Source organism: Oncorhynchus mykiss, chromosome 25, assembly GCF_057628025.1.
Source record: "Oncorhynchus mykiss isolate SJ-2025 chromosome 25, ASM5762802v1, whole genome shotgun sequence".
NCBI classification, from domain to species: domain Eukaryota; kingdom Metazoa; phylum Chordata; class Actinopteri; order Salmoniformes; family Salmonidae; genus Oncorhynchus; species Oncorhynchus mykiss.
In genome coordinates this window covers 31,546,120-31,572,611 of record NC_143046.1, presented here as the reverse complement: position 1 = coordinate 31,572,611, position 26,492 = coordinate 31,546,120, and the positions used below count along the sequence as shown (strand labels likewise).

The 26,492-nt window shown below is 44.2% G+C and overlaps 2 protein-coding genes and 1 pseudogene across 7 annotated transcripts in view; 2 read left to right on the top strand and 1 right to left on the bottom strand.

Moving 5' to 3' along the window:
- The window catches only part of LOC149971786 (uncharacterized), a 64,910-nt gene extending 49,008 nt beyond the window's left edge, over nucleotides 1-15,902 (top strand). Inside the window, exons 2-3 of the mRNA XM_090219662.1 lie at nucleotides 12,730-12,797; nucleotides 13,118-15,902. Of these exons, the coding sequence (XP_090075788.1) occupies nucleotides 12,730-12,797; nucleotides 13,118-13,402 (353 nt within the window). The 3' untranslated portion in view covers nucleotides 13,403-15,902. The remainder of the gene's footprint in view (nucleotides 1-12,729; nucleotides 12,798-13,117) is intronic.
- On the top strand, nucleotides 14,416-15,025 carry LOC110505012 (nocturnin pseudogene; annotated as a pseudogene).
- Nucleotides 15,903-18,895: 2,993 nt separating the features above from the next.
- LOC110505011 (ETS-related transcription factor Elf-2) lies at nucleotides 18,896-26,328 on the bottom strand. Of its 6 annotated transcripts, none has more exons than XM_021583944.3 (9): nucleotides 25,833-26,328; nucleotides 25,140-25,223; nucleotides 23,523-23,730; nucleotides 22,690-22,800; nucleotides 22,385-22,501; nucleotides 21,368-21,457; nucleotides 20,997-21,189; nucleotides 20,459-20,698; nucleotides 18,896-20,332 (listed from the first exon to the last, which is right to left on the bottom strand). In XM_021583944.3, the coding sequence occupies exons 2-9, from the start codon at nucleotides 25,212-25,214 to the stop codon at nucleotides 19,600-19,602; spliced, it is 1,767 nt and encodes a 588-aa protein (XP_021439619.2). In that variant the 5' UTR covers nucleotides 25,215-25,223; nucleotides 25,833-26,328; the 3' UTR covers nucleotides 18,896-19,599. The 6 variants fall into 6 exon arrangements, with proteins under 6 accessions (XP_021439619.2, XP_021439618.2, XP_090075779.1 ...); XM_021583943.3 differs by having other exon boundaries at nucleotides 22,690-22,803; nucleotides 25,833-26,150; XM_090219653.1 differs by having other exon boundaries at nucleotides 22,690-22,803; nucleotides 26,042-26,132.
- Between the last annotated feature and the right edge of the window lie 164 nt (nucleotides 26,329-26,492).

Genomic DNA, 26,492 nt, shown 5'->3' with positions numbered 1-26,492 from the left:
AAAATACTTTCAACAAAACTTTCACGGACTAACAACCAACACAGGACATCAAAGAAGCTCTCTCCTGACAAAGGAACACTGGCTTTTATCCAGCTGTAGAAGGAGTTGGTAATTGAAGACAGCTGTTTCTTCTGACGAGAGGGAGGGTTCAGAGCTCCAATCATCGATGGGGCCGACCAATCAGCTGCTTGAGAAATCCAGGATTCCATTTCCTGAAATACACACATACATACAAACCAGGAGCTGGGGAGGTTACTGAGGTGTCACTGTCAGGACCGGCAGGGAGCGTGGGCATGATTACTTCATTGGGCAGAGTACCAGAACTCGCTACGTCACTCCTCCACTGGGTTGACCCCCTTCCAGTGTGTTTTGGGTTTTCAGCCGGCCCTGGCTCCTGCGGTAGATGAGTGGTTCCGGCGTGCAGAAGTGTGGAGCAATGCTCACGTGAAACTCCAGTGCGCTGTCCATCGTCAAAAGGAGCAGGTAGACCACCACCTCAGTGCGACTCCTGTGTTCCAGCCTGGGGATCGTGTCTGGCTTTCTACCAGCAACCTCCCACTCCGCTTGGCCTGCAAGAAACTGAGCCCCCGGTTTGTGGGACCGTTCAAGGTTCTTTGGAGGATCAATGAGGTGGCATATATAGATTATAGCTTCCCAGTGACTACTGTATCTCACCTTCTTTTCATATCTCCCTTCTCAGGCCGGTGGTTCCTTGGCCCCTTTTTATTTTTTTATTTTTTTATTTCACCTTTATTTAACCAGGTAGGCCAGTTGAGAACAAGTTCTCATTTACAACTGCGACCTGACCAAGATAAAGCAAAGCAGTGCGACAAAAGCAACAACAGAGTTAAACATAAATAAATGTACAGTCAATAACACAATATAAATATCTATGTACAGTGTGTGCAAATGTAGAAGAGTAGGTACGTAAGGCAATAAATAGACCATAGAGGCAAAAATAATTACAATTTAGCATTAACATTGGAGTGATAGATGTGCAGATGATGATGTGCAAGTTGAGATACTGGGGTGCAAAAGAGCAAGAGGGTAAGTAATAATATGGGGATGAGGTAGATTGGTTGTGCTATTTACATATTGGCTGTGAACAGGTACAGTGATCCACTACCTGGTGGACTGGGAGGAGTATGGCCCAGAGGAGCGGTGTTGGGTTCCGGTGGAGGACATTCTGGATCCCAACATTATCCATGATTTCCACCTTCGACCTTCCTCATCCTCGGGGTCGTTCCTCTGGTCGGCGTCGTCCTGCGGCTGGAGGGGGGGTACTGTCACTTCTACTCCCGCTCCTCCCCTCTAGCGTTCGACGTCGCCGGTATACTAACTACCGGTCCTGGGCTCCATCATTACGTGCACATCATCATGAGGCATACGTGGACTCAATTACCTCACTTATTACCTACCTTTGGTTCCTTCTCCAGTCAGTATTGATCCTGTGTTTATGCAAAGATGCTACTGTTATGTTGTCTTGTTCCATGTTTGTTGTTTTATTAAATGTTTCACCTGCACCTGCTTCTCAACTTACAGCATCTTCGTTACACATTGGCTATGCTGTCAATGAAGCACGACTTATGCCGCGCTCAAAACAACTGTAAACTCGTAACTGCGAAAACGTGAGTTCAAGATAACTGGGAAGTCAGGGATAAACAGGTTCCCAACTAGGAAAATAAGGAATTGTAAATCCGGCCTCCAGTTGTTTTGAAAGCACCATAAATTCAGAGAATGCCAGACTTTGATGACAAATTTTGCCCACGAAAGACCGCTGCGCCATCTTCCTGTTCAAGTGAGAACAGCACAATGCTGTAAAGGATCTCGTCCTCCTCTTCTGAGGAGGAGAAGCGAGAAGGATCGGAGGACCAAAATGCAGCGTCGTAAGTGTCCATAATGTTTATTTTAAAACATAAACAGAACACTACGAAATACAAAACAATAAGCGTGAAATGAACGAAACAGTCCCGTGTGGCGACAAACACTGACACGGAAGACAAACACCCACAACCCAAAACTGAAACCCAGGCTACCTAAGTATGATTCTCAATCAGGGACAACAATTGACAGCTGCCTCTGATTGAGAACCATAAAAGGCCGAACTCAAAAACCAACATAGAAAAACAAACAGACTGCCCACCCAACTCACGCCCTGACCATACTAAAACAAAGATAAAATAACAGAACTATGGTCAGAACGTGACAAATGCGAGTCCAAAAATGTATTGTATGCTGCTGCATAAAGAATGTAATATGCCAGGGAGATATGTATACTGTAGCTAAGAAAGTAATACTAAGTGTATGTTGTTAAGTAAGATGTTAGTAGCCCATGTGCCTCACCCTAATAATTTGGTCTATTTACACCTCTTAATTTCGCCTACTGTTCTTACTTGGTGCACATGTAGCCTATAACCTGTTTTTGAGAAATGTAATCATCTAATATTGTAAGACCTTTCATTATCTGCTTATATGCCCCCTTTATTTATCCTACGGTTCTGACTTGGTGTACAGGGAGAACACTGTAAGAACGGGGCCCATGTTCTGAATTCTGTCGCTGTACATTTCAAAAGTGCTAAACAAATAGTTATATTGACTAACATTACATCCAACCTAGCTCGCTCATTAATGTTTTAATCAAAACTACAGATTGCCTCTTATCCGCTCGTCATCCCCTTATGCCATAGTTTGTACATTTCAATTTACATTAGAAACCACATTTATTTAAGTCAGCCATATCAGCTTTTTTTAAAGGCAGTAAATTAAGCTGAATTAACTGTTTTGTTGACAGACAAGGCTCCACTGATAGCCAGGTGTAGCAGTGGTAAGATGTTGGGACAGCTTTATGTAGGCCCGAACAATTTGTGGGCACTGTTTGTGGGCACTGTTTGTCACTGTTATAGTGCAATTAATGTATTGTTTAGTGTTGTGTAGTGGCTTTTCTGGCATGCATCTAACTTTTAGGAACGGTTGAGCTAACGTAGGCTAATTCGATTAGCATGAGGTTGTACGTAATGAGAATTTCCCAGGATATAGACATATCTGATATTGGCAAAGCTTAAATTCTTGTTAATCTAACTGCACTGTCCAATTGACAGTAGTTATTACAGTGAAATAATACCATGCTATTGTTTGAGGAGAGTGCACAGATATAAACTTGAAAGGTTATTAATTAACCAATTAGGCACATTTGGGCAGTCTTGATACAAAATTGTACAGAAATGCAACGAACCGTCTAATACTTTGCACACCCTGCTGTCATCTAGTGGCCAAAATCTAAATTGCGCCTGGGCTGGAATAATACATTATGGCCTTTATCTTGCATTTCAAAGATGATGATACCAAATAAACACAAAAGTATTTTTTTTCTTTGTATTTTCTTTTGCCAGATCTATTGTGTTAACAAATTTAATGTGTTATCCTATATTCATTTCACATTTCCACAAACTTCAAAGTGTTTCCTTTCAAGTGGTATCAAGAATATGCATATCCTTGCTTCAATGCCTGAGCTACAGGCAATTAGATTTGGGTAGGTCATTTTAGTTGAAAATTGAAAAAAAAGGATCTGATCCTTAGGTAAACATACTGTACTGTACACTACAGACAGCCCCCAACTTGCATAACCAAGACAGTGTGTTCGTTTTCCAATTCATTGTTTCATAGGCCTGTTTTTCAGGCTGAAAGGTGTGAGAGATACTATCGCTGGGGAGATGTTCTTATTTTAATTTGTTTTTAATGTGTCTGTCTCTTTCTGCCAAGCAGCTGTACTTACAGAGCCATTGTCTCCCTCCAAGAAGCGAGATTAAGATGTAATCAGTTTTGCCACCAGAAGCCCTGTGTCGGGAGCAAAGAGACAAGGACATTTGTCTTAATTCAGCCACGCACCTGTCAGCATTACACACACACAATATTCCATCTCCGACGTGCCAACATGTGCAGCACTTTTTCTCTACTTTAGCTCCTGTTCTCTCCATTTCTGAAACAGACAAAAAGTGTGCAGGCAACAAGGAACCTGTTATCTCCTATTTTGAGCGTATTCTGCTGTTCATAAAAATATGACATAAATGCAGATATTTCAAGGCAGGATTGCTGCACTGCGAATCCCCTGTCTGTAATTAACCTGGAGTAAACTTTGCTGAAGACTCTACTGTTAGGTTATGAAACAACATTAGATAAGTTAGTTCCACTTTATCATCATCCAATAAGACTTGGGCTTCTCAGTATTGCAAACCAATAGATCAGGGATGGACAGGCCCTCGGATCAATTGAAAAAAATAAAAACAATTGAAACTCAGTCGGGGTCTCAACTTGCAAGTTAGAATAGTAAAATACACAAGGTGCAATTTCAAAATTTGGTTGCGCATCAGCAGTTTCTCTTGTTATGTCAGCCACTGAATAAGCCCATGTCAGCTAAACATTTTTAGATTGGTAAATTAGTCTAGTGGCCAGCTATCTAAATGTTGTAATCATGGTCGAATTACCGGTCTGGAAGCCCCAACAGATTTCTCAGTCTCACTCAGATATCATATTAAAAACTGTCAACATTTCTCTCCACCCTATGGCAAAATGTGTAGAATTGCATAAAATTATAATGAAAATGTAGAATTACATGAAATTAGTTATAAAATTGAAAAATCTTATCTCCCACCCATGGCAAAATGTGTACAATTGCACAAAATGAACTCTAAAACTGAAAAAATATCTCTCCGCTGCCAAGAGGGAGGGCAGATAAAACGTTTTGCTCGAAATGTGGGTATGCAAACCCACCAGCATCTGCAGCACCTCATGATGAGCAGATTTTTTGGGGTGGCCCACCCTGCCATTGGTTATCTGTCATGTCCAACATGCATGGCCAGAGTAGGGAGAGGAAAACATGCATGGCCAGGGAGATATTCTGAACAGAAGTATTCAACCACACTCACACATGTTTGTTCTCCCCCTGGCTGCCGGTCATCGGTGGCTGGATGAGATGTGGTCCAGGTGACGGTAGATGCTGTGGTGTTGGTGACAGCAGCAGCAGTTGGCTGTTGGTGTTCTCCCTCCAGCAGCAGACCGAGAGCAAACTGGAAGCTTCATTTTTATGGAGCTCAGGTAGCACATTAGTTAATCAGGCCTAGGTGTGACAGGCCGGCCAACTCCAGTCTCCAAGGACACCAGCCAAGGTGGAGGAGTCTACAATTGGAAAGCACAAAAGGAGGCACAGCAAAACATAGAAATTCAACAAACCATAGAAATAAATGCCACATTTTAATAAGATGAGCAAAATATGTTAAATAAAAGATCTAAACACACTCAAAATAAAAGTAATAAATACACATAAAGGGGGAAACAAGGAAGGGCAACACGTGACATGTTCTGGGTCAAGCTGTTTGTAGAAAGCTATATGTCCAAAATTCCAGTTGTTGACATAACGCTAAAGTACATTGAGTGAGCACGTTAGAGTAGGGAGCATTAAAATGGTCCGTGCTATCAGGATCCTTGGGACCTCACTACACGGTTGACGTTAATTAAATATGTTAGTGTCAGGGTTGCCATGTCCATGATTTTCCTGAAATTGGGCTACTTTGAAAACAATGTCGCTGGTGAAAATGTATTGGTCGCGTGTTGCGGGTTTTTGGGCTACTTCTAAATTGCACCGCTACCGCCAAAGCAATTTCTTACAAGTATATTTTTCATTGTGACCTGCTGATTATCAGGCAGTGAGGCAGTGAGTGAGTGAAAGGTGGGGAGGGCCGGGTGTGTGTGTGTGTGTGTGTGTGTCGAGAAGACAGTTGGCTGAGTCTCGTGAAAGACAGAGCAGCACGCTCACACGTCCGTAGCCTATTTAGATTGTCATTATGGAGACACCTATTTCCAACCCCTTTTCCATAAAACATGAATTAACAGCTAGAACTGATGGGCATCAGACTTTAGGCGCTCTAGTAAAATTTGATTGGAAGTGTTTTAAATTATTCTAATCATATTAAGCGAAGGGTTTATGCATGCCCAGTTATTGGGTCTCGAGCGCTGCCCGATTAGACATTTGAAATTAAAGTTATGGAACTCCCTCTCGTGCTTCAGTTATGGGGAAAAATCCACAATGAAATTGACACATTTGCATCGGTTGGCCATCAATTACCCTATTAATGTATATGCCAATGTAGGCTACTGTAGTCTACCATTTTATACAATAAATATGTTGAAATGACAATATCACTGGAGTCATTGCAAATCAATTTGTGCCTCTTGTGCAGACTACCTGGAGCTTGCAAATGGGTTGAATAAATAGCCTATAACTTCAGTTTATTGTTGTAGTCGTGTGTTATTATGCTATTACTAATAGCCATGTTTAGTTAAATGAAATTGGAAGTTATCAATTGTGATCATGGTCACAGTTCTATGCAATTGCCGATCAACTGTTGTTAGAATGCATTAGATTGAAGGTAACGGTCAATCAGATTGGGCTACAGGTTTTTTTTTAAATGCTTGGGGAACAACTACTAGAAGGCTCAGAGCGAGTTACCGCACGCTAACTAGCTAGCCATTTCACTTCCGTTACACCAGCCTCATCTCGGGAGTTGATAGGCTTGAAGTCATAAACAGTGCAATGCACAAAGAAGAGCTGCTGGCAAAACGCAAAGAAAGCGTTGTTTGAATGAATGTTTACTCACCTGCTTCTGCCTACCACTGTCATTGAAAATAAGAATGTGTTCTTAAACTTACTTGCCTAGTTAAATAAAGGTATAAAAATAAAAAATAAAATACAGATTTCCAATTGTTATGAAAACGTGAAATCAACGTGAAATCGGGCCTAATTAATCGGCCATTCCGATTAATCAGTCGACCCCTAATTTTTACTTTTACAATTCCATTTACTTTCGATACTTAAGTATATTTAAAAACCAAACACTTTTAGACTTTTACTCATAGTATTTTACTGGGTGACTTTCACTTTTGCAAGTATGACAATTGGGTACTTTTTCCACCATTTCAAACACTCAGCAAAATGGCTCCAACACGGAAGGAGTAGAGTCAGACTCGAGTTAAAAAGGTGACCTTACCTCATGGCCTATAACGGTTATGTCACCTTTACTTCACGCCTTAAGTTTTCCTACCTGTTACCTCCGTTTCCTGCCTCGTTGAAGTAGTGTTTCTGAGTCGTTACAGTCAGAGGTTAAAAGGTGAAGGCTGATTGAAGCTATGAAGGCACAGATCAGAATCAGAGAGGGGTTGAGTTATTTTAGGTTCCATCATGTCAGTAAAAGCAGGTCACGGTGATAGAAGTCCCTGTACCTCTCTGTAACCAAACAACTAACAGTACACTGATCTATAGTGTGGCTGAGGGGGTTTCATAACTAGCTACATTCACCCACTAATGGTAAATCCTCAGAGGAAGGAATGTGTTTTGTTTTAATTCCACTAGTGGATTAAACTATTATCTAATGACGAGGGGAAGGAAGAAACTAAAATAGTTTTTTCCCCCCGCTGGCGCACTGCCTGTTTTAATGAGATTAGGGTTACATAATGTGTTACGACTCGAGGTTTCCTTATTAAGAATGTGCACACACACACACACTCAGAAACACTCTGAAAGTGAGGTGGCCAGGCCAGGCAATTTTCTGCTGTTCCCCCTCACATCTCCCTCCCATTCATGGGCAGGAGTACAAAGGGCATTTAGGGTAAATCCTCTGGGGTTGGGAGACAGCCAAAATATATAAACCATCAGCATTCAATGTATTCAAAATTAGGAGAATGATCTTTTCATTTGACTACCCGACTGACTAATCTCTTCCATACTCCCATCCTTCATTTGATAATTGCCTGGAGCAGTCATGTGATTGTCTCATTCCACGCTGATGTCACCGACATTCCTAAGGAGAGATTCTGTTCTCCAATTGAAATGTAGGCCTGTAGATAGATAGGCAGGGCCTGCTGTGCTGTCAATGCAGTTTTTTTTTTTTATGGAGAACAATTGATTTAGTTCTACAGAATAAATGAGTAGGCCTTCATACCGATTGTTGAAACGATTTCCTTCGTCTTTTTTGCTCTCCTCTAGGGAGATGTAACGTATGTATGGCCAACTGACTACAGAGATAAAATCATGTTCTTCCGTAGTTGAATAACTTGAGTCAAACAAAATATCCACTCCACTGGCATTACCAGCTACAGTATCTTTAATCTTGCGTTTTGGAAACACAAACACTCGGACGCCACATATCATACAGTGCATTCTGAAAGTATTCAGACCCCATCACTTTTTCAAAATGTTGTAAAAATGGAATAAATGTTTCTCTCCAATCTACACACACAACCTCATAGTGACAAAGCAAAAACAGGTTATTTTTTTTTCTCATTTATTAAAAGTAAATGCGTTACAGCCTTATTCTAAAATTGATTCAAATGTTTTCTTTCATCAATCTACACAAAATGCCCCACAATGACAAAGCAAATGTATTAAAAATTGTAAAATATCACATTTACACAAGTTTTCAGACCCTTTACTCAGTACTTTGTTGAAACATCTTTGGCAGAGATTACAGCCTCAAGTCTTCTTGGGTGTGATGCTACAAGCTTGGCACACCTGTATTTGGGGAGTTTCTCACATTCTTCTCTTCAGATCCTCTCAGACTGTCAGGTTGGATGGGGAGCGTTGCTGCAGAGCTATTTTCAGGTCTCTCCAGAGATGTTTGATCGGGTTCATGTCCGAGTTCTGGCTGGGCCACTCAAGGACATTCCGAGACTTGTCCCGAAGCCACTCCTGCATTGTCTTGGCTGTGTGCTTACGGTCGTTGTCCAATTGGAAGGTGAACCTTCGCTCCAGTCTGAGGTCCTGAGCTCTCTGGGGCAGGTTTTAATCAAGGATCCATCTGTACTTTGCTCCGTTCATCATTTCCCTCAATCCTGACTAGCCTCCCAGTCCCTGCTGCTGAAAAACATCCCCACAGGATGATGCTGCCACCACCATGCTTCACCGTAGAAATGATATTGGCCAGGTGATGAGCAGTGCCTGGTTTTCTCCAGATGTGACACATTGTATTCAGGCCAAATAGTTCAATCTTGATTTCATCAGACCAGAGAATCTTGTTTCTCATGGTCTGACAGTCCTTTACCTGCCTTTTGGCAAACTCCAAGCAAGCTGTAATGTGCCTTTTACTGAGGAGTGGCTTCCGTCTGGCCACTCTACCATAAAGGCCTAATTGGTGGAGTGCTGCACAGATGGTTGTCCTTCTGAAAGGATCTCTAATCTCCACAGAGGAACTCTGGAGCTCCGTCAGGGTGACCATCGGGTTCTCCCCCAATTGCTCAGTTTGGCTGGGCAGCCAGCTCTAGGAAGAGTCTTGGTGGTTCCAAACTTCTTCCATTTATGAAGAATGGATGCCACTGGGTTCTTGAAGACCGTCAATGCTGCAGACATTTTTTGGTACCCTTCCCCAGATCTGTGCCTCGACACAATCCTGTCTTGGCGCTCTATGGAGAATTCCTTCAACCTCATAGCTTGGTTTTTGCTCTGACATGCACTGTCAGCTGTGGGACCTTTTTATATAGACAGGTGGGTGCCTTTCCAAATCATGTCCAATCAATTGAATTTACCACAGCTGGACTCCCAAGTTGTAGAAACATCTCAAGGATGATCAATGGAAACAGGATGCACCTGATCTCAATTTCGAGTTGCATAGCAAAGGGTCTGAATAATTATGTAAATAAGGTATTTTTAATACATTTGCCCCCCAAAAAACGAAACCTGTTTCCGCTTTGTCTTTGTGAAGTATTTTGTGTAGATTGAGGATGTTTTATTTCATCCATTTGAGAATAAGGCTGTAACATAACAAAATATGGAAAGAGTGAAGGCGTCTGAGTACTTTCTGAATGCACTGTATGTATATTCCACATAGTGTACATGCAGTAGTTCATTACTCATGTGCTCAATGGGGCCCTGAAGCATTCCAGTGTGTATGTACTCTATGAGCAGTTTATTGAATCACACTCCACTCGGTTCAGTCCCTCCCCTATCACACAGATTAACTAAGGACAAACTGCACTTCTCTCGTTTAATTTGATCATTATGTAGTGTGCCATATCTGTGTGTGTGTGGTTGTATGCTGTGTGTGTGTGTGTGTGTGGTGCTCACAGAACAGTTATAGTAAGCTATTGTGGCAGCCAGATCAGCAGAGTGGGGGAGAGTGTGACTGGCACTGGTCTATTCAGGAATGCTGAGTAGCTGGCAGAATCCCCTAAACTCTCACACTGAGCAGTCCAGTCACATCCGCCTGCTCTGGAAAATTCTATTACATCCATTTCAGAAGAGTCCAATCTTGCTCAGAAGAAATGGTCTTCCCACCAGAACTCCTGGAGAGGGAGAGAGAAACAGACTGAGGGAGTGGGGGGGGGGGGGGGGGGGAGGAGAGAGAGAGAGAGAGAGAGAGAGAGAGAGAGAGAGAGAGAGTGAGAGTGAGAGAAAGAGAGAGAGACAGTGGGAGTGCTCCGTCTAGCGCCATGGAGACCGCCTGAACACTGGGTAGAGTAAGTCTGAAGCCAGGGTTTGAATAGGAGGGCTGTGTGTGTGTGACAATATTTAAGAGAGCTCTTAGAATAGTCGTAAGAAGATGTCATGTGTTTGAGATTTTATCAAATCCTTGAAGTGTCTAGGTAAATAAAGATGGCTTGAAAGACATCACCCCATAGCACTCACTTCTGTCATCATGAAGTGCTTTGAGAGGCTACTTAAGGATCATACCACCTCCACCTTACCTGGCACTCTAGACCCACCTCAATTTGCATACCACCCCAATAGGTCCACAGATGATGCCATCGCATTCCACACTGCCCTATCCCATCTCAAGGGTGCGTGCCCAGCCCCTCCTGTACTCCCTGTTCACCCATGACCGCGTGGCCATGCAAGCCTCCAACTCAATCGTCAAGTTTGCAGAAAACAATAGTCGTAGGCCTGAGACAGCCCTGTCAGAGTGGTGCCAGGAAAATAATCTCTCCCTCAACGTCATCTAAATTAAGGACTTCAGGAGACAGCATTTCCCTATCCACATCGATGGGACCGCAGTGGAGAAAGTGGAAAGCTTCAAGTTCCTCTTCGTTCACATCACTGACAATCTGAAATGGTCCACCCACACAGATGGTGTGGTGAAGAAAGCGCAACAGTGCATCAAACTTTTACAGATGCACCATTGAGAGCTTCCTGTCAGGCTGTCTCACCACCTGGTATGGCGTCTGCACCACCTGCAGCCGCAGGCCAGGGGGCACACTGTCTGCACTCCAGGACACCTACAGCCCTACAGAAAGTCCAAAAAGATCATCAACCTCCTGAGCGAGGTCAGTACAGGTGCATCGATGCTGAGACCAAGAGACTGAAAAACAGCTTCTATCTCAAGGCCATCAGACTGTTAAATAGCCATCACTTGCCGGCCTCCACCCAGTACCCTGCCCTGAACTTAGTCATTGTCACTAGCCGGCTACCACCCGATTACTCAACCCTGCACCTCAGACGCTGCTGTACATAGACATGGGATCACTGGCCACTTTAATAATGTTCACATACTGCTTTACTAATTTCACATGTATATATTCTAGTCAATGCCATCCTATTCAACTATTGTGTGTGTGTGTGTGTGTGTGTGTGTGTGTGTGTGTGTGTGTGTGTAACACTATTCTATCCTACATATTCTACAGACAGAATATTTAGTATCCACATACGGTCCAAATGTCTATACATCCCAACCACCCACCCTGGACTGTGACATTGCTGGTCCTCATATTTATAGATTTCTTAATTCCATTATTTTACTTTAGATCCGTGTGTATTGTTGTGAATTGTTAGCGATTACTGCACTGTCGGAGCTAGGAACACAAGCATTTCACGACACCCGCAATAACATCTGCTAAATATCTGTTTGTGACCAATAAAATTAGATGAGGAGAATAATAACTCCAGAATGGAAACTGGAACCCCACTAGAGGTCAGTAGATGGTAGCAAATAAATACGGCACTCCTCTCTTCCTCATCTCTCTCTTCTCTCCTCCTCTCTCTGGAGAGGTTTATAGTTTTAAACATGATCCTGCATTGGAACACTCTGTCCTGGGTATTGAGTAACTCCCCTACCTATGCCCCCAGCACTCTAAACCTGTGTGTGCATGTGACTCGTGTGTGTTTGTGTGTGTGTGTGTGTGTGTTACTGCCCACCTCCCACTCCCCTGTGGGTTTTTCAAGTCTCCAGATACATCTGTCTGTCAGCTCCACCTGACTAGCTGTGAAACCCTCACAGTCACTTATGACTAGCAATGATGATGACCTCATAGTCCCCCTCTACTCCTCTAGTCAGTCTCAAGGCAGGCTTACTGGGTCTAAATTGTCACACCTTCACCAGTTGGAATGTCACACTAACACAGAAACCTAGAGGGACTGAGACAGAGAGAGAGTGAAAGAAATTGGGGAAGACCAAATCTGAGAGAACTGAAAGCAGCAGAGAACTGAATTGGGAGGAGTCAGATTGTCCGAATTGAGTGAGAGAGAAAATCAGAAACCCCTGAAGGAGGAGAAAGACTGTGAAGGAGCTCATCAAAGTAGAATAGAGCTAGAGAGTTCTGTTTTTCTCAGATAGAGAAGACTAAACAGTGGTGATGATCACTAGACCACACTGACATATTCTCAGGATGGAGATGATGGGTAACACCACATATCTGTGTCTCTCTTTAAGATCCAGTCCCTGTCTACTCTCTCTCTCTCTGTCCTCTTTCTAGCTGCGCACTCACAAAATGGCTTCCAAGGTACGCAGAGGATGAGTCCGAGCCTGACTGTTGTCAAGAGGGTATGTCCTATGAATTTGCTAGCCTTTTTAATCTGTGGACATTTATTGTGGTAAACAGAGCAAAATTATGCATCACGGTTGATTGATCTACCTAAGAGCATTCCATGCTACACTGAGTGATTACAGATGATCGATTTGAGTCGGTTTCGGACATGATCTTTCACTGAGAGCCTAAGAGACATGTGCACCACAGACTCTGCATTCATGTTTCACAATGTCTCATGAGCTGTCAGGGGAGTTTTTGTATGTAGGTGTGATTATGTGCGCACACGGTTTGTGTACAGTTTTGTATCTCTAATATGTTGTCTCTGTGTCCCCAGTGTGTCCGATGGGCAGCAGCAGGCTCTTTGGTACCCTGGCCCAGTAGGACTACTACCCAGAGCAACAGGACTCGGACCAGAACCCAGAGGGCCCGGAGCAGGCCAACTCGGACCAGCTGCTCAGAGAGTGTGAGGATGCCCTCCAGAACCGGCCGGCCCAGGCCACACAGGGACCTGGTCTACCTTGCAGACCCAACGCACCAGCACCAATACAGGAACCATGAGCAGCAGAACACATCATCCATACGGGTCATGATGTGGAACATCCTAGCTCAAGGTACATAGACCTCTGATGGATGATGGAGTACTGCAGATTACAGAAGACCACCAGAGCATCTGTATGTCTGAGTGTACAAAACATTAGGACCACCTTACTTATATTGAGTTGCACCCCCTTTTGCCCTCAGAACAGCCTCAATTCATCAGGTCATGGACTCTACAAGGTGTCAAGTGTTCCACAGGGATGCTGGTCCATGTTGACTCCAATGCTTTCCGCAGTTGTGTCAAGTTGGCTGGGGGACCATTCTTGACACACACAGGAAACTGTTGAGCGTAAAAAACGAAGAGTTGCAGTTCTTGACACACATACCGGTGCGCTTGGCACCTACTACCATACCCCATTCAAAGGCACTTAAATATTTTGTCTTGCCCATTCACCCTCTGAATGACACGCACACACAAGCCATGTCTCAAGGCTCAAAAATCTCCTACCTTTCAGCTGCACTGATTGAAGTGGATTTTACAAGTGACATCAATAAGTGATCGTAGCTTTCACCTGGATTCACCTGGTCCGTTTGTCATGGAAAGAGCAGGTGTTCCTAATGTCTACTATGGTAATGTCAACTAACTACATTTACACATTACAATTTAGTCTTTTAGCAGACATTCTTATCCAGAGTGACTTACAGTAGAGTTCATACATTTTGGTCGTTTTTCGTACCGGTCCCCTGTGGAATTCGAACCCACAAACCCTGGCGTTGCAAGCGCCGTGCTCTACAACTAAGCCAAACTGGTCCCTGCAAACGGCTCTCTCTCCTCTCAGCTCTAGGCGAAGATGGCTTTGCGCGTTGTCCTCTGGAAGCTCTGATCTGGGCTGCGAGGAAGTAAATGGAGCAGATCCTCAGTTACCGCCCTGACATCCTGTGTCTTCAGGAAGGGGACCACTACTACGACACCTTCCAGCCCATCCTGGCCAGCCTGGGCTAACACAGCACCTTCCTGCCCAAGCCCTGGTCCCCCTGCCTGGATGTGGCCAGCAACAACGGCCCTAACGTCTGTGCTCTCTTCTACCGCCGCTCATGATTCAGCCTCCTCCACACCTCCCACCTGCATCTCTCATCCATGATGCTGCCTACCAATCAGGTGGCCGTCGTGCAAACGCTGTGTTGCCGGGCGACAGGCCAGAGGCTGTGCATGGCCGTGACCCACCTGAGGAACGGCTGGGAGAGGCTGAGGGGTGCCCGGGAGGGGCAGACCTGCTGCAGAGCCTGAAGGCTATCACCTCGCAGCCGGCTGGCTTAGAGCCAGTCGGTACGAGAGCTGGGGGAGGGAGTGGGACAGTGGGGGTGCCTCTGATAGTGTCTTTAACGCTGAAGCCCTCGGAGGACATGTACAGGCTTTTTATCTCCTCCACCCTGGGTCTGGACTCAGCCTATAAGCTGCTGTGTGCAGATGGGCAGACGGAGCCGGTCTTCATTACCTGGAAGATCCGTCCCTCAGGGGAGAGCTGCAGTACCCTGGACTACACCTGGTAGTCTCACGGTGCTTTCACTGTGGATACCCTGCTGGACATACCCACTGAGGAAGAGCTAGGACCTGACTGCCTGCCCCTCAAACCACTACCCCTCCGACCACCTCTCACTGCTCTGTGATGTCAGCTTCAGGGAGCAACCCCATAGGCTGATGTAGGCTGCCTATCACAGAGGTATCAGCCAGTAGAGTCACAGTTCAGAACAATGAAGGAAAAGTGACTGGATGGGTTTGTGTTACAAGAGAACTGAATTCTTATTTTACTTGACCTGGTGGGGAGATTAGATTTTAGACTTGACACCGGGGAGTAGTTGTTTTTTGTATATATTAAAAACCAGCACTTGCAGAAACATGACTAACTCCAGGGGAAAAAAGTTTCTGGCACAGGTGTGATGTTATCCCTCTTGATTATTTCTTTATGTAAAGGGGGAAACTGAAGAATAGGATAACATCAATCCCGGGGATAATTATGTAACTCTGCTATTTTCAGTGCTGTGGCAGCTAGATGGCCAGTGAGTACAGAATAAATACATGTCCTGTGTATTTATTTTAGTGTTTGATACTTTGTGTAGCTAGTTATGTTAATATTCTGTATCACCTTCACCCAGGCTGAATAAATGCTTGAGCATCAACATTCAGTCAAATTACTTTTGGGAATAAATGCTCACACCTCACTTCTAAAGCCTTTTGCTGGCCATTTAGTCTATGAATAGCAACGATCAGAAACACTGCCATGTAGTGTTGACCAGGGGTTCTCAAGTGCTGTGTTTAGACGCACAGCCCAATTCTGATCTTTTATGCACTAATTGGTCTTTTGACCGATCACATCAGCTCTTTTTCAGATCTGGTTGGTCAAAAGACCAATTAGTGAAGACAAGATAAGAATTGGGCTGCTTGTCTAAATTCAGCAGTGGTGTAAAAATACTTCAAAGTACTACTTAAGGAGTTTTTCGGGGGTGTATCTATACTTTACTATTCATATTTTTGACAAATTTCACCTTTACTTCACTACATTCCTAAATAAAATGATGTACTTTTTACTCCATACATTTTTCCTGACACCCAAAAGTACTTGTTACATTTTGAATGCTTAGCAGGACAGGAAAATTGTGAAATTCACACTTATCAAGAGAACATCCCTGGTCATCCCTACTGCCTATGATCTGGCAGACTCACTAAACACACATGCTTCGTTTGTAAATGCTGTTGGAGTGTGCCCCTGGTTATCCATAAATTTAAAAAGCAAATGGTTGCAGTCTGGTTTGCTTAATAAGACATTTTTATACTTAAGTACATTTAAAACCAAATACATTTAGACTTAAGTAGTATTTTACTGGGGGGACTTTTACTTAAGTCACCTTAATAGAAAATATCTTTACCTTTTACTCAAGTATGACAATTGGGTACTTTTTCCACCACAGAAATGCAGCTAAAGCGGGGACCTGCAGGGCAGATACGTTAAAAAATATATATGAATATTACTAAACAGCTTAAACAAATTGTCTCCGTGGAATAAATTCAGTGTAATACAAAATGTCATCTACAATTTATGTTCTTGCCGCATTCATGTGCTAGTCGAAACTACAACCAGTTAGCATGTTGGAAATGTCAGAGTTGACTCGTTCCGACTAGCACGTGAACACGGCAATAACCCTGGGCAACATGGGCCTGGGAGACTCACAGGGATATTGGTAACCACAGTACTGCACACATCATGTATTCCCCCAAAATAAACTGTAGTTTAAGCTTTAAAACTGACTCATGGGCCTCCCAAGTGGCGCAGTGGTCTATGGCACTAGAGATTCTGGGTTCGAGTCCAGGCTCTGTCGCAGCCGGCAGCAACCGGGAAACCCACAGTTTATTTTGGGGGAATACATGACGTGTGAAGTACTGTGGATACAATTGGCCCAGTGTCGTCCGGGTTAGGGGAGGGTTTGGCCAGCAGGGATGTCCTTGTCCCATCGCACACTAGCGACTCCTGTGGCGGACCGGGCGCAGTGCACACTGACACGGTCTCCAGGTGTACGGTGATTCCTCCAACACATTGGTGCAGCTGGCTTCCGGGTTAAGTCGCATTGTGTAAAGAAGCAGTGCGGCTTGGTTGTGTTTCGGAGGACACATACGCAAATTGGTGAAGTGAAATGGAAAAAATAAAGAGCGGAAAAGTGGTGTGCGCATATGTATTCACCCCCTTTGCTTTGAAGCCCCTATATAATATCTTGTGCAACAAATTACCTTCAGAAGTCACATAATCATATTGCACACAGGTGGACTGTATGTAAATATATATACATATACACACATATATACATATACACACATATATACATACACACACATATATACATACACATATATATATATATATATATATATATACACACACACATATACACACACATATACACACACATATATATATATATATACATATATACATATATACATATATATATATATACATATATATATATATATATACACACACACATATATATATACACATATATATATATATATATATATATACACACACATATATATATATATATATATATACACACACATATATATATATATATATATACACACACCTGTTCTGAAAGGCCCCAGAGTCTGCAACACAATTAAGCAAAGGGTGCCACCAAGCAAGCGGCACCATGAAGACCAAGGGGCTCTCCAAACAGGTCAGAGACAAAGTTGTGGAGAAGTACAGATCAGGGTTGGGTTATAAAAAAAATATCAAACTTTGAACATCCCACGGAGCGCCATTAAATCCATTATTAAAAAATTGAAAGAACATGGCAACACAACAAACCTGCCAAGAGAGGGCCGCCCACCAAAACTCAAGGACCAGGCAAGGAGGGCATTACCAGAGAGGCAACAAAGAGACCAAAGATAACCCTGAAGGAGCTGCAAAGCTCCACAGCGGAGATTGGAGTATTTGTCCATAGGACCACATTAAGCTGTACACTCCACAGAGCTGTTCTTTACAGAAGAGTGGCCAGAAAAAAGCCATTGCTTAAAGAAAAAAATAAGCAAACATGTTTGATGTTCACCAAAAGGCATGTAGGAGACTCCCCAAACATATGGAAGAAGGTACTCTGGTCGGATGAGACTAAAATTGAGATTTTTGGCCATCAAGGAAAACGCTATGTCTGGTGCAAACCCAACACCTCTCATCACCCCAAGAACACCATCCCCAAAGTGAAGCATGGTGGTGGCAGCATCATGCTGTGGGGATGTTTTTCATCAGCAGGGACTGGGAAATTGGTCAGAATTGAAGGAATGATGGATGGCTCTAAATACAGGGAAATTATTGAGAGAAACCTGTTTCAATCATCCAGAGATTTGAGACTGGGACAGAAATTCACCTTCCAGCAGGACAATGACCCTTAACATACTGCTAAAGCAACACTACTGGTTTAATGTGAAACATTTAAATGTCTTGGAATGGCTAGTCAAGGCTGGTATAAGTTTGAGAACCCCTGGTATAGACAATAGTATTAGCAGCAGGATGGCATGTACTGCTATGTCAGCATATATTCACAGGGACTTTTGCCACGGAGTGAAAGTGGGCTCTTTTAAGGGGACATAAGTGTTTCCAATGACCATATCGTGTGATTTTTAACCAATTATGAGTAGGCATGGCCAACTAATTGTCATTAGATTTTTTTTATTACTACAAACAATGTGCCATCTTCACATGTTGATGTTGGGGTGGTACTGGAGATGAATATAACGCAGAAAAAGTTAGAATTTTCCCTATTTATGTAAAACCAAATGTGAGCATTGCGAGACCTGGTTGGTTTAAGGAGGATACAGGTGTTTTGACCGGTGGACCGTTTTCACCTTTCAGCCCCCTTGTGTAGCAACCATTTAGACGCTTGTCAGGGTCCAGGCCTTGCAGCCGTACAGGAACCTCCGCTTCAAAAAATGTACAGTATACAAGACCAACTAGATCCAACTGAATATTTGTAACTATTTGAAAGCGATTCAGTGCCAACAAGCATTGACTGAGACGAGATGTTTCTATTCATGTTAGTTTTTATAATACATTTCAGTTTAAATCTACATCAATACAGCGAGTACAAGAAAATAGCATAAATGTGGAATATACTATCTAGATTTGTCTTTTCTTGACACAAACATCCTTTCGCTCCCATTCCTGAACAGTAAAAAAAAAGAAACACAAAAGAACATTGAGTGTTGAGGGACAGTGCTGTGGGGTACTACTGCCCGATAGCCATACAGAGACTGAGAATGGGAACCAACAAAGTCAGATGAAAAGCCAAAGCAAAGATTCCAACTATGATACAAAAGAACTGCAGTTGCATCGAACTTCGAATACATCATACGTAACCTGCTGCAGAGTATCAAAAAGGTTTTACACAAAGACCTTCCTTATATTATGTTTTTGATTTTAAAAAAGGATTTTCAATTTACAATCTAAGGCTTGCCCGTCGTTTGAGTTCCAACGAGCTTCTAAAGAGTATGTATACAAAGTCTCTTTTCCTCTCGTGTCTCCCTGGTTTTCTGATACAGAGGTCACTGCAGCACCAGTTTGAAGACTAGCTTCCTGGTAGCTAGGCGCTCCAACTGAGGTCCAGTTCAGAGCTCTCCTACTCTGTGTGGTCCAACAGCTCCACTGCCCAGTGAGAGAAGGATGGGAAGTGAAGACTCCACTTCAAACAGTGTCAATATGGAGTCAGTAGCCCTCAGGCCTCAAGTTCTCAAGATTCAAGGGCCACTGGGTTCTGTGCCGACTCCGAGGCAGAGGGGTCCTCCGGGCTGGACTGGGAGGGCTCCGTGCTCGCTGAAGGAGGGGATGGGGTGGACTCTGGGAGGGCTGTGGGGGGTGAGATGGCCTCTTTTACAGGAGGTGTAGTGGGGGTTGGTACAGGGGTGGTGATGGCAGTGGAGGGAGGGGGCTGTGGTATACCTACAGGGGAGGCCGCAGGTGGCTGCTGGTTGGGGGGCTGTCTCACAGGCTTTGCTAGTATGAGCGGAGGGGCTGGTTTCTGCATTATCTGGAGCGTGGCGGGTTTAGCCTGCACGAGCTGGGTGACTGGTTTGGCCTGCACAAGCTGGGTGACTGGTTTGGCCTGTATGAGCTGGGTGACAGGTTTGACCTGCACGAGCTGGGTGACTGGTTTGGCCTGTATGAGCTGGGTGACTGGTTTGGCCTGTATGAGCTGAGCTAGCTGGCCTGAGAGCTGGGCTGAGAGGTTGCCCTGCGTTAGCTGAGCTAGCTGGGCCGCCGGGATGGTGATGATGGTGATCTTCTCTCCGCTCTTGGCCCCGGAGGGCATCATGGTGGGCAGGGTCTGGATCACCAGCTTGGGCCCGCTGGCGTGGGCGTTGCCCAGGGTGATGGGAGCCTGGGTGGTGAAGACGGTGGAGGAGTTGAGGGTCATCTGACCCAGCGTCGTCGTCATGACCATGGGCATGGCCAAACGCATGGTCCTGTACATCAGACAGAAACAAAAACAGATTTATTCATGAACCTTCCAAATGAGTTCACTGTGCATTTGTATGAAGATGTACACAGAGAGAGCATGCATCATTATTTCATGACTAATCATGCTTCACCTGTTGCCAGACGCAGCGGGGACGACAGTGACGTAGCTCTGCTTTGTCTGGGTGGAGGTGGCAGGGTCAAGGGTCAGGGTCTGGACCGCCCGGTGGTGCTCGGAGGGTTCCCCCTCACCCTCCTCGCCCTCTTCATCCCCGTCATCGTCGATCACCCTGATGTTCTTGGGCATGTCTTTAAACTGGTAAGCCAGTCTCTGACCCTCCACCTTTGCTAAGATCCCCCGCTGGTAGTAATACCTAGACAGGGACAACCCTACCAGTCAGACGACTGCACTTACACTCAGAATACGTGCGGAAATACAACCCAAGATGTCATTTAACAGAAGTTTCACAGCCTAGCATGTATTTTGAAAAGGGGACTTTAAAAGGGTCAAATGCATGCATTTTAAACAGGCATTCTAGCCAAAATGTAGAATGTCATTAGTCATTCCTTAGCATAAAAGTAGTAAAGATATGTTGGGTCAACAACAGCCAGCCTTACTCACTAACCATATTGAGGAATTGCCTATCAAACAGAATGGTATCCCGTGGTTACCTGAGTGCTCTGCCCATGGTCTCGTAGTTCATATCAGGTTTGTTCTTGTGTTTGCCCCACAGTTTGGAAACCGCCTTGGAGTCCACCAGTTTGAAGATGCCCTTGTCCCGCTGCATCCACTTGATGTACCTGGGACAGGTGTTCTTGTCCTGGAGGAGATCCAACAGAAACTCCCATAGGTAGGTGGTGCTCCCTGGAGGACGGAGAGAGAAGACCAACATCATTCATAGAGGACCTCTCACACAGGCTGATTCCTGAATCAGCCTGTGTGAGTTGCTAGCTTGAGTGTGAGTTGCTAGCTTGAGTTGCCCTATGTAGAGAAGCATCCCTTCATGGGCTTGACAAACCCTAGCCCCTGCTGTGTGGGGTACCTTTTCCCTCTCTGGGTCTCTTCCTGATCCCCAGGTCAATGGTGCAGTTGGTGTCAGGCTGAGGCTGTTGTGTCTTCGACTTCCTTCCACCTGCAAGGAAACAAACAAAACAACTTAGTACACTTCCTATAGAGGAACGAGCACACCCCCATTCTCATCGATGGGGCTGCAGTGAAGCAGGTTGAGAGCTTCAAGTTCCTTAGTGTCCACATCACCAACAAACTAAATGCTCCAAGCACACCAAGACAGTTGTAAAGAGGGCACGAAAAAAACCTATTCCCCCCTCAGGAGACTTGGCATGGGTCCTCAGATCCTCAAAAGGTTCTACAGCTGCACCATCGAGAGCATCCTGACTGGTTGCATCACTGCCTGGTATGGCAACTGTTCCGCCTCCGACCGCAAGGTACTACAGAGGGTAGCGCGAACGGCCCAGTACATCACTGGGGCCAAACTTCCTGCCATCCAGGACTTCTACACCAGGCGGTGTTAGAGGATGGCACTAAAAATTGTCAAAGCCAGCCACCCTAGTCATAGACTTATCTCTGTTAGCGCACGGCAAGCGGTACCGGAGCGCCATGTCTACCCCCAAGCCATAAGACTCCTGAACATCTCGTCAAATGGCAACCCAGACTATTTACATTGCTGCCCCTACCCTCCCCTCTCTGCTACTCTGTTGTCATATCTGCATAGTCACTTTAATAACTCTACCTACATGTACATACTACCTCAACTAACCGGTGCCCCCGCATTGACTCTGTATCGGTAGTCCCTTGTATATAGTCTTGCTATTGTTATTTTACAGCTTCTCTTTAATTACTTGTTACTTTTATGTCTTATCCATATTTTTTTTTAAACTGCATTGTTGGTTAGGGGCTCCATTTCACTAAGGTGTTGTACTCGGCGCATTTGACTACTAAAATTTGATTTATAATATACAACTTTTAATACTGGGTTGGACACGGTGATCAACACAGAGACAGATAGTACGAAAGCATTTGGTTGGTGTCGGAGGCAGACCTTTCTTCTTCTTGGCTGAGGGAGGCTCGTAGTCGGGGGGTATAGGGAAGCTGTCCTCCTCCATGGGCTCACACTCTGTAGACACCTCCACCACCGTCTCCATCATCACATCCTCCACTGAGACAGGCACAGAGACAATAGTTCTCATTATTACAACCACAGAGCAGTGAGTCAACTCAAGACTGGCAAATGGTAACTGACAGGTTACACGGCAAAAATAAAAAATAAACAGTCGGCATCATGTCCTACCCACTTGTAATGCCTAGTCCCCAGCAAGGCCAGTATGGGAGGGGTTGAGTGGTTACCTGTGTTGTTGCGGTCTCCATGGAAACTGCTAGGGGAGTCCATGTGAAGAAGGGCCTCGGCCGCTTCGAAGGTCTTATCAAAGCACATGGTGCCCCCGTGTGATGACACCTCTACTACGACAACACAGGAGCGATGAGGGAAGAGGAGGAAGGAGAGAGGTTAGAGAAGTGAAAATCCATTCTACATTTCAAGTCAATGTAATGTTCATTCAACTAGTTTATTTCAATGATTATTTAACCATACCGCCCTATGGCTGGGGCCCTACAACCACAGACACCACAAACAATATCCATTGGAAACAGTTTGCTGGGCAAGACAGCTGTTGTCTTTCTGTAAAAAATGAGGGGTGAGGCGAAATAAACCTGTACTTTTGAGAAAAGGGTAGTAAACTGTGTAGCCTTTATCACACTTTTTTCCCCTTTACGACCCTCCTCCCATTCCATGTTTAATCGTGCATAGCAACAACTGCCTACAGAAGTAGTTTCATCTTTAGGGTGGTCATTGGTCAACATCGAATAAAACTGTCCCCTCCTTCAAGCATCAATGGCTTCTGTCATTCTTCTAATGGGCTCAGCTTATACACCACCAGATGTCCTTTCTTGAGATGGTCATGGATGGAAACAACACTGTCCCACTACTACTCTGTGGCAATGTCAACTCTTAAGGAGCTAAGTTATGTCTAACACACACACTCCTCTTGCCTACCTCTCTAAAGCGATGATTACGCATCCAACCCTTGCACGTCTCTATCTATCGACACAATCCAAACCCTCCATCTCACTGCTGAAACATGTCACTGGCCAACCCTGTACCCCCACCTCAGCCCTCTCACCTGTCTCCACCACCTCTGTGACCACCTCCTGCTCGTCTCCCACGTCCTGCATCAGGTAGGTCCCGTCATCGTAGACCAGCACCTGGGCAGCGTAGCACTGCTCCACCTGGGCACTGGGAACCTCCTCCACCACCACAGCAGGATACTCCTCCCCATCCTCCCCTATTACTGTCTCCACTATCTCCTGCACCACCTCCCCCTCCTCACTCTGGAGACAGGACAGAGAGACACATTGAGGGAGGCGCAAGCTGAAAAGTCCATTGTGTGTATGTTTGAACATTTAATTATTTACTCCACAAAACTGCAGGACAGAGATGCCGTGGTCACCAGACAAACAAGTTATTTATTGGTTCACTTCACAATATTGTTCATGTTGATGAGATCAGCCGTGGTCCTACTGCTTTACATTTAGAATGGGCTTCTGGGTTGCGCTGGTATAGCAAGTGAAATACCTTTTTGTACGGGGAAGGTTAGGGCCAGGCAGTGGTGGGTATACGTCGTATACTGACTTATTTTTCAGTGGTCATTGCGTATACTCATGTCTTAATCCCCACGAAGAGTACCAAAGTAGTGTAGTGGAGGTATACGCTGTTTAGCTTAAAATGTTGATCAACTATTAAATGTGCATATGGCGGTAGGCCTACGCACAAAAGTTCCAAAATGAAATTTGTGGGAAAACACTGTTCTAAAATGCTCACTGCAAATGCAAGCGGTTTCATGAACAGAGATGTAAATATCAGCTAGAAATGTAGAAAGAGGGTAGATCTAAAGATGCAACAACTATCATGGGTTGCTAATATGACTAGCATAATGCCTTTGTCTGCTAAACAATGAAAGAAAGTTGATTTGAAAGCCAATAGAACAGGCGAGTGCACATGAAGTCTTTATAAAATAATTGCCTCCACGTTTCTATGGTGAGTTTTGGCTATAGATTAAACATGCCTAAGCAAGGTAAGACATGCCTCAGAATATGAAATAAAACACCCAGGTTTCAAACAATTCAGGAACAGGAAAAACATAGTAATGCTAACAGCCTTCTGGTAGATGGAAAGGCTTTCGCAAAAACCTTCTTAATTAAATGTTAACTACCTACAAAGTAGATTATGCCTACCTCCCAGAATGATATCATGATTATTAGCATCAATCCAGTGGCCATTTGTTTTGCAAACTCCATCGCATGTGCACTACAGAAAAAAACAATGCTAGGTGCCTGTGCAGTTTAATTTAAGGGTAACTAGACTCAAATCTATATTTCTTCGATTTTTCCCAGACCTCAAATTTGTCTCCTGATGTGGTTTAAGCATTATTGTGGGCTTGGAACATCCAATTTTGTTTTTCTATTAGCGTGAGAGAGAGAACCTGAATCAAAATTAAGAAAATAACTTAGACCTGTGAATTTCTGATTCAGTTGACAGCCCTATTTATCTGTTTCAATAGTAGGCCTATTATTAGCCTACTTGCACAGAAGTTTGGGTTAGCCTGACTGTGAAAAAACAATTTGGGAGTTATCATTTTAGGTTATTCAGAGTGCCACTGTTTGTCATATACTTTTTCCAAATAGGCCAACTTTCCTTCACCGGACAGGCTGTTAGGGTATTCCTGGTGATACTATCTTACCTGCTCAGTCTCTTCCATGACAGTGACGTACTCCACCATATTCCCTCCACCATCTGCCACCACAACAGAGGTCATCACTCATTCCTACGGGAATAAAACAGTTTCAGGAAGGGAACCTGAGCCACCCTCTTCCCCATCACAGACTAGGAATAGTTCTGTATCGGGCCCTAAAGTAAGTACTAGTATCTTCTTCACTGCTAACTGAGAAACTAAACTAACAGTAACGTAAATGTATCCAACATAATAATAGTGCGAAATTGATCATTTGAAAACCTTTTCCGGGACTAGTACGGAGCAAACAGTGCACACTGTATAATCCAATACTTGCTGGTTCGGCCATCACGTTCACAAGCGTGCACCAATGTTTACATAATTTGAGCCGTTTCCGGCCTGTACTGTTACAAACGTTAGCTCTAGTTACCTAGCCAGTAACGTTAGTTAACTGTACATTGACTGGTATATACCGTTAGGCGTGTGTTCTACGTTGTGTGTGTTATAGAGATGAAATAGAAGCAAGTTAAATAACGTTAGCTAGCTTGTTAGCGGCCAACAGACTAAAATACCGAACGTTAGCTAGATGGTTTGTTAGCTAGCAACGCTAAAGTTGGCTATTATATGGCCATCTTTGCCCGATAAATACCACATATCCAATAATGGTATTGTGTCAAATCTCGCAAAAATAACGTCCCTTACCTTCGTATGTTGCTTTTCCTGCGGTGGATAGCTTCACGCTAGGCCTAACGTTAGCTGTGTAAACTAACTGCTAGCTATCCAAGTTGACCAGACCGACGTCGACTTGCTCCTCAATTGAAATACTCGCAACTGTTTGCAAGCTAGCTGTAGCAAAATTTAGATTTTTACTGACAAACAATAATAAAATGCTGTATATTGCATTTGTTTACGTTAGTTCTGTTTTACAGGATCTCACTGCTTTCCTGCGCGCCGTCTCTTCGCGAAGGGAGTCAGGTCAACCTCCTGGAGCCCGAAAGCGAATGACACATTGGCACTGATGACGTCAGAGCTACGAGCCCCTGGCTTGTGGCCCCAGTCGATACAAAAACTCACTGGTCGATAAAGCCCTTTTCAGAACACTTCTGTAAATAGAAATGGTTACATGAATACATCCATTGTGATTACTGGACGACTGCTGGTGTATGTCATAACTAACTACATGAGCGTCAGTCTGAATATTGTGTTGTATTCCTATGGTTGCGAGTTTATATTCTCATCCCCCAATTGAGCCTGGGGACAAAATTAGTGGGTTTACTATGACAAAGGTAGTGCATACAGGACATAATTAGTGCCATGTTGGGTTTTCAATAGCAGACATGGTAGAGGGGTTTCAAAGTTGAG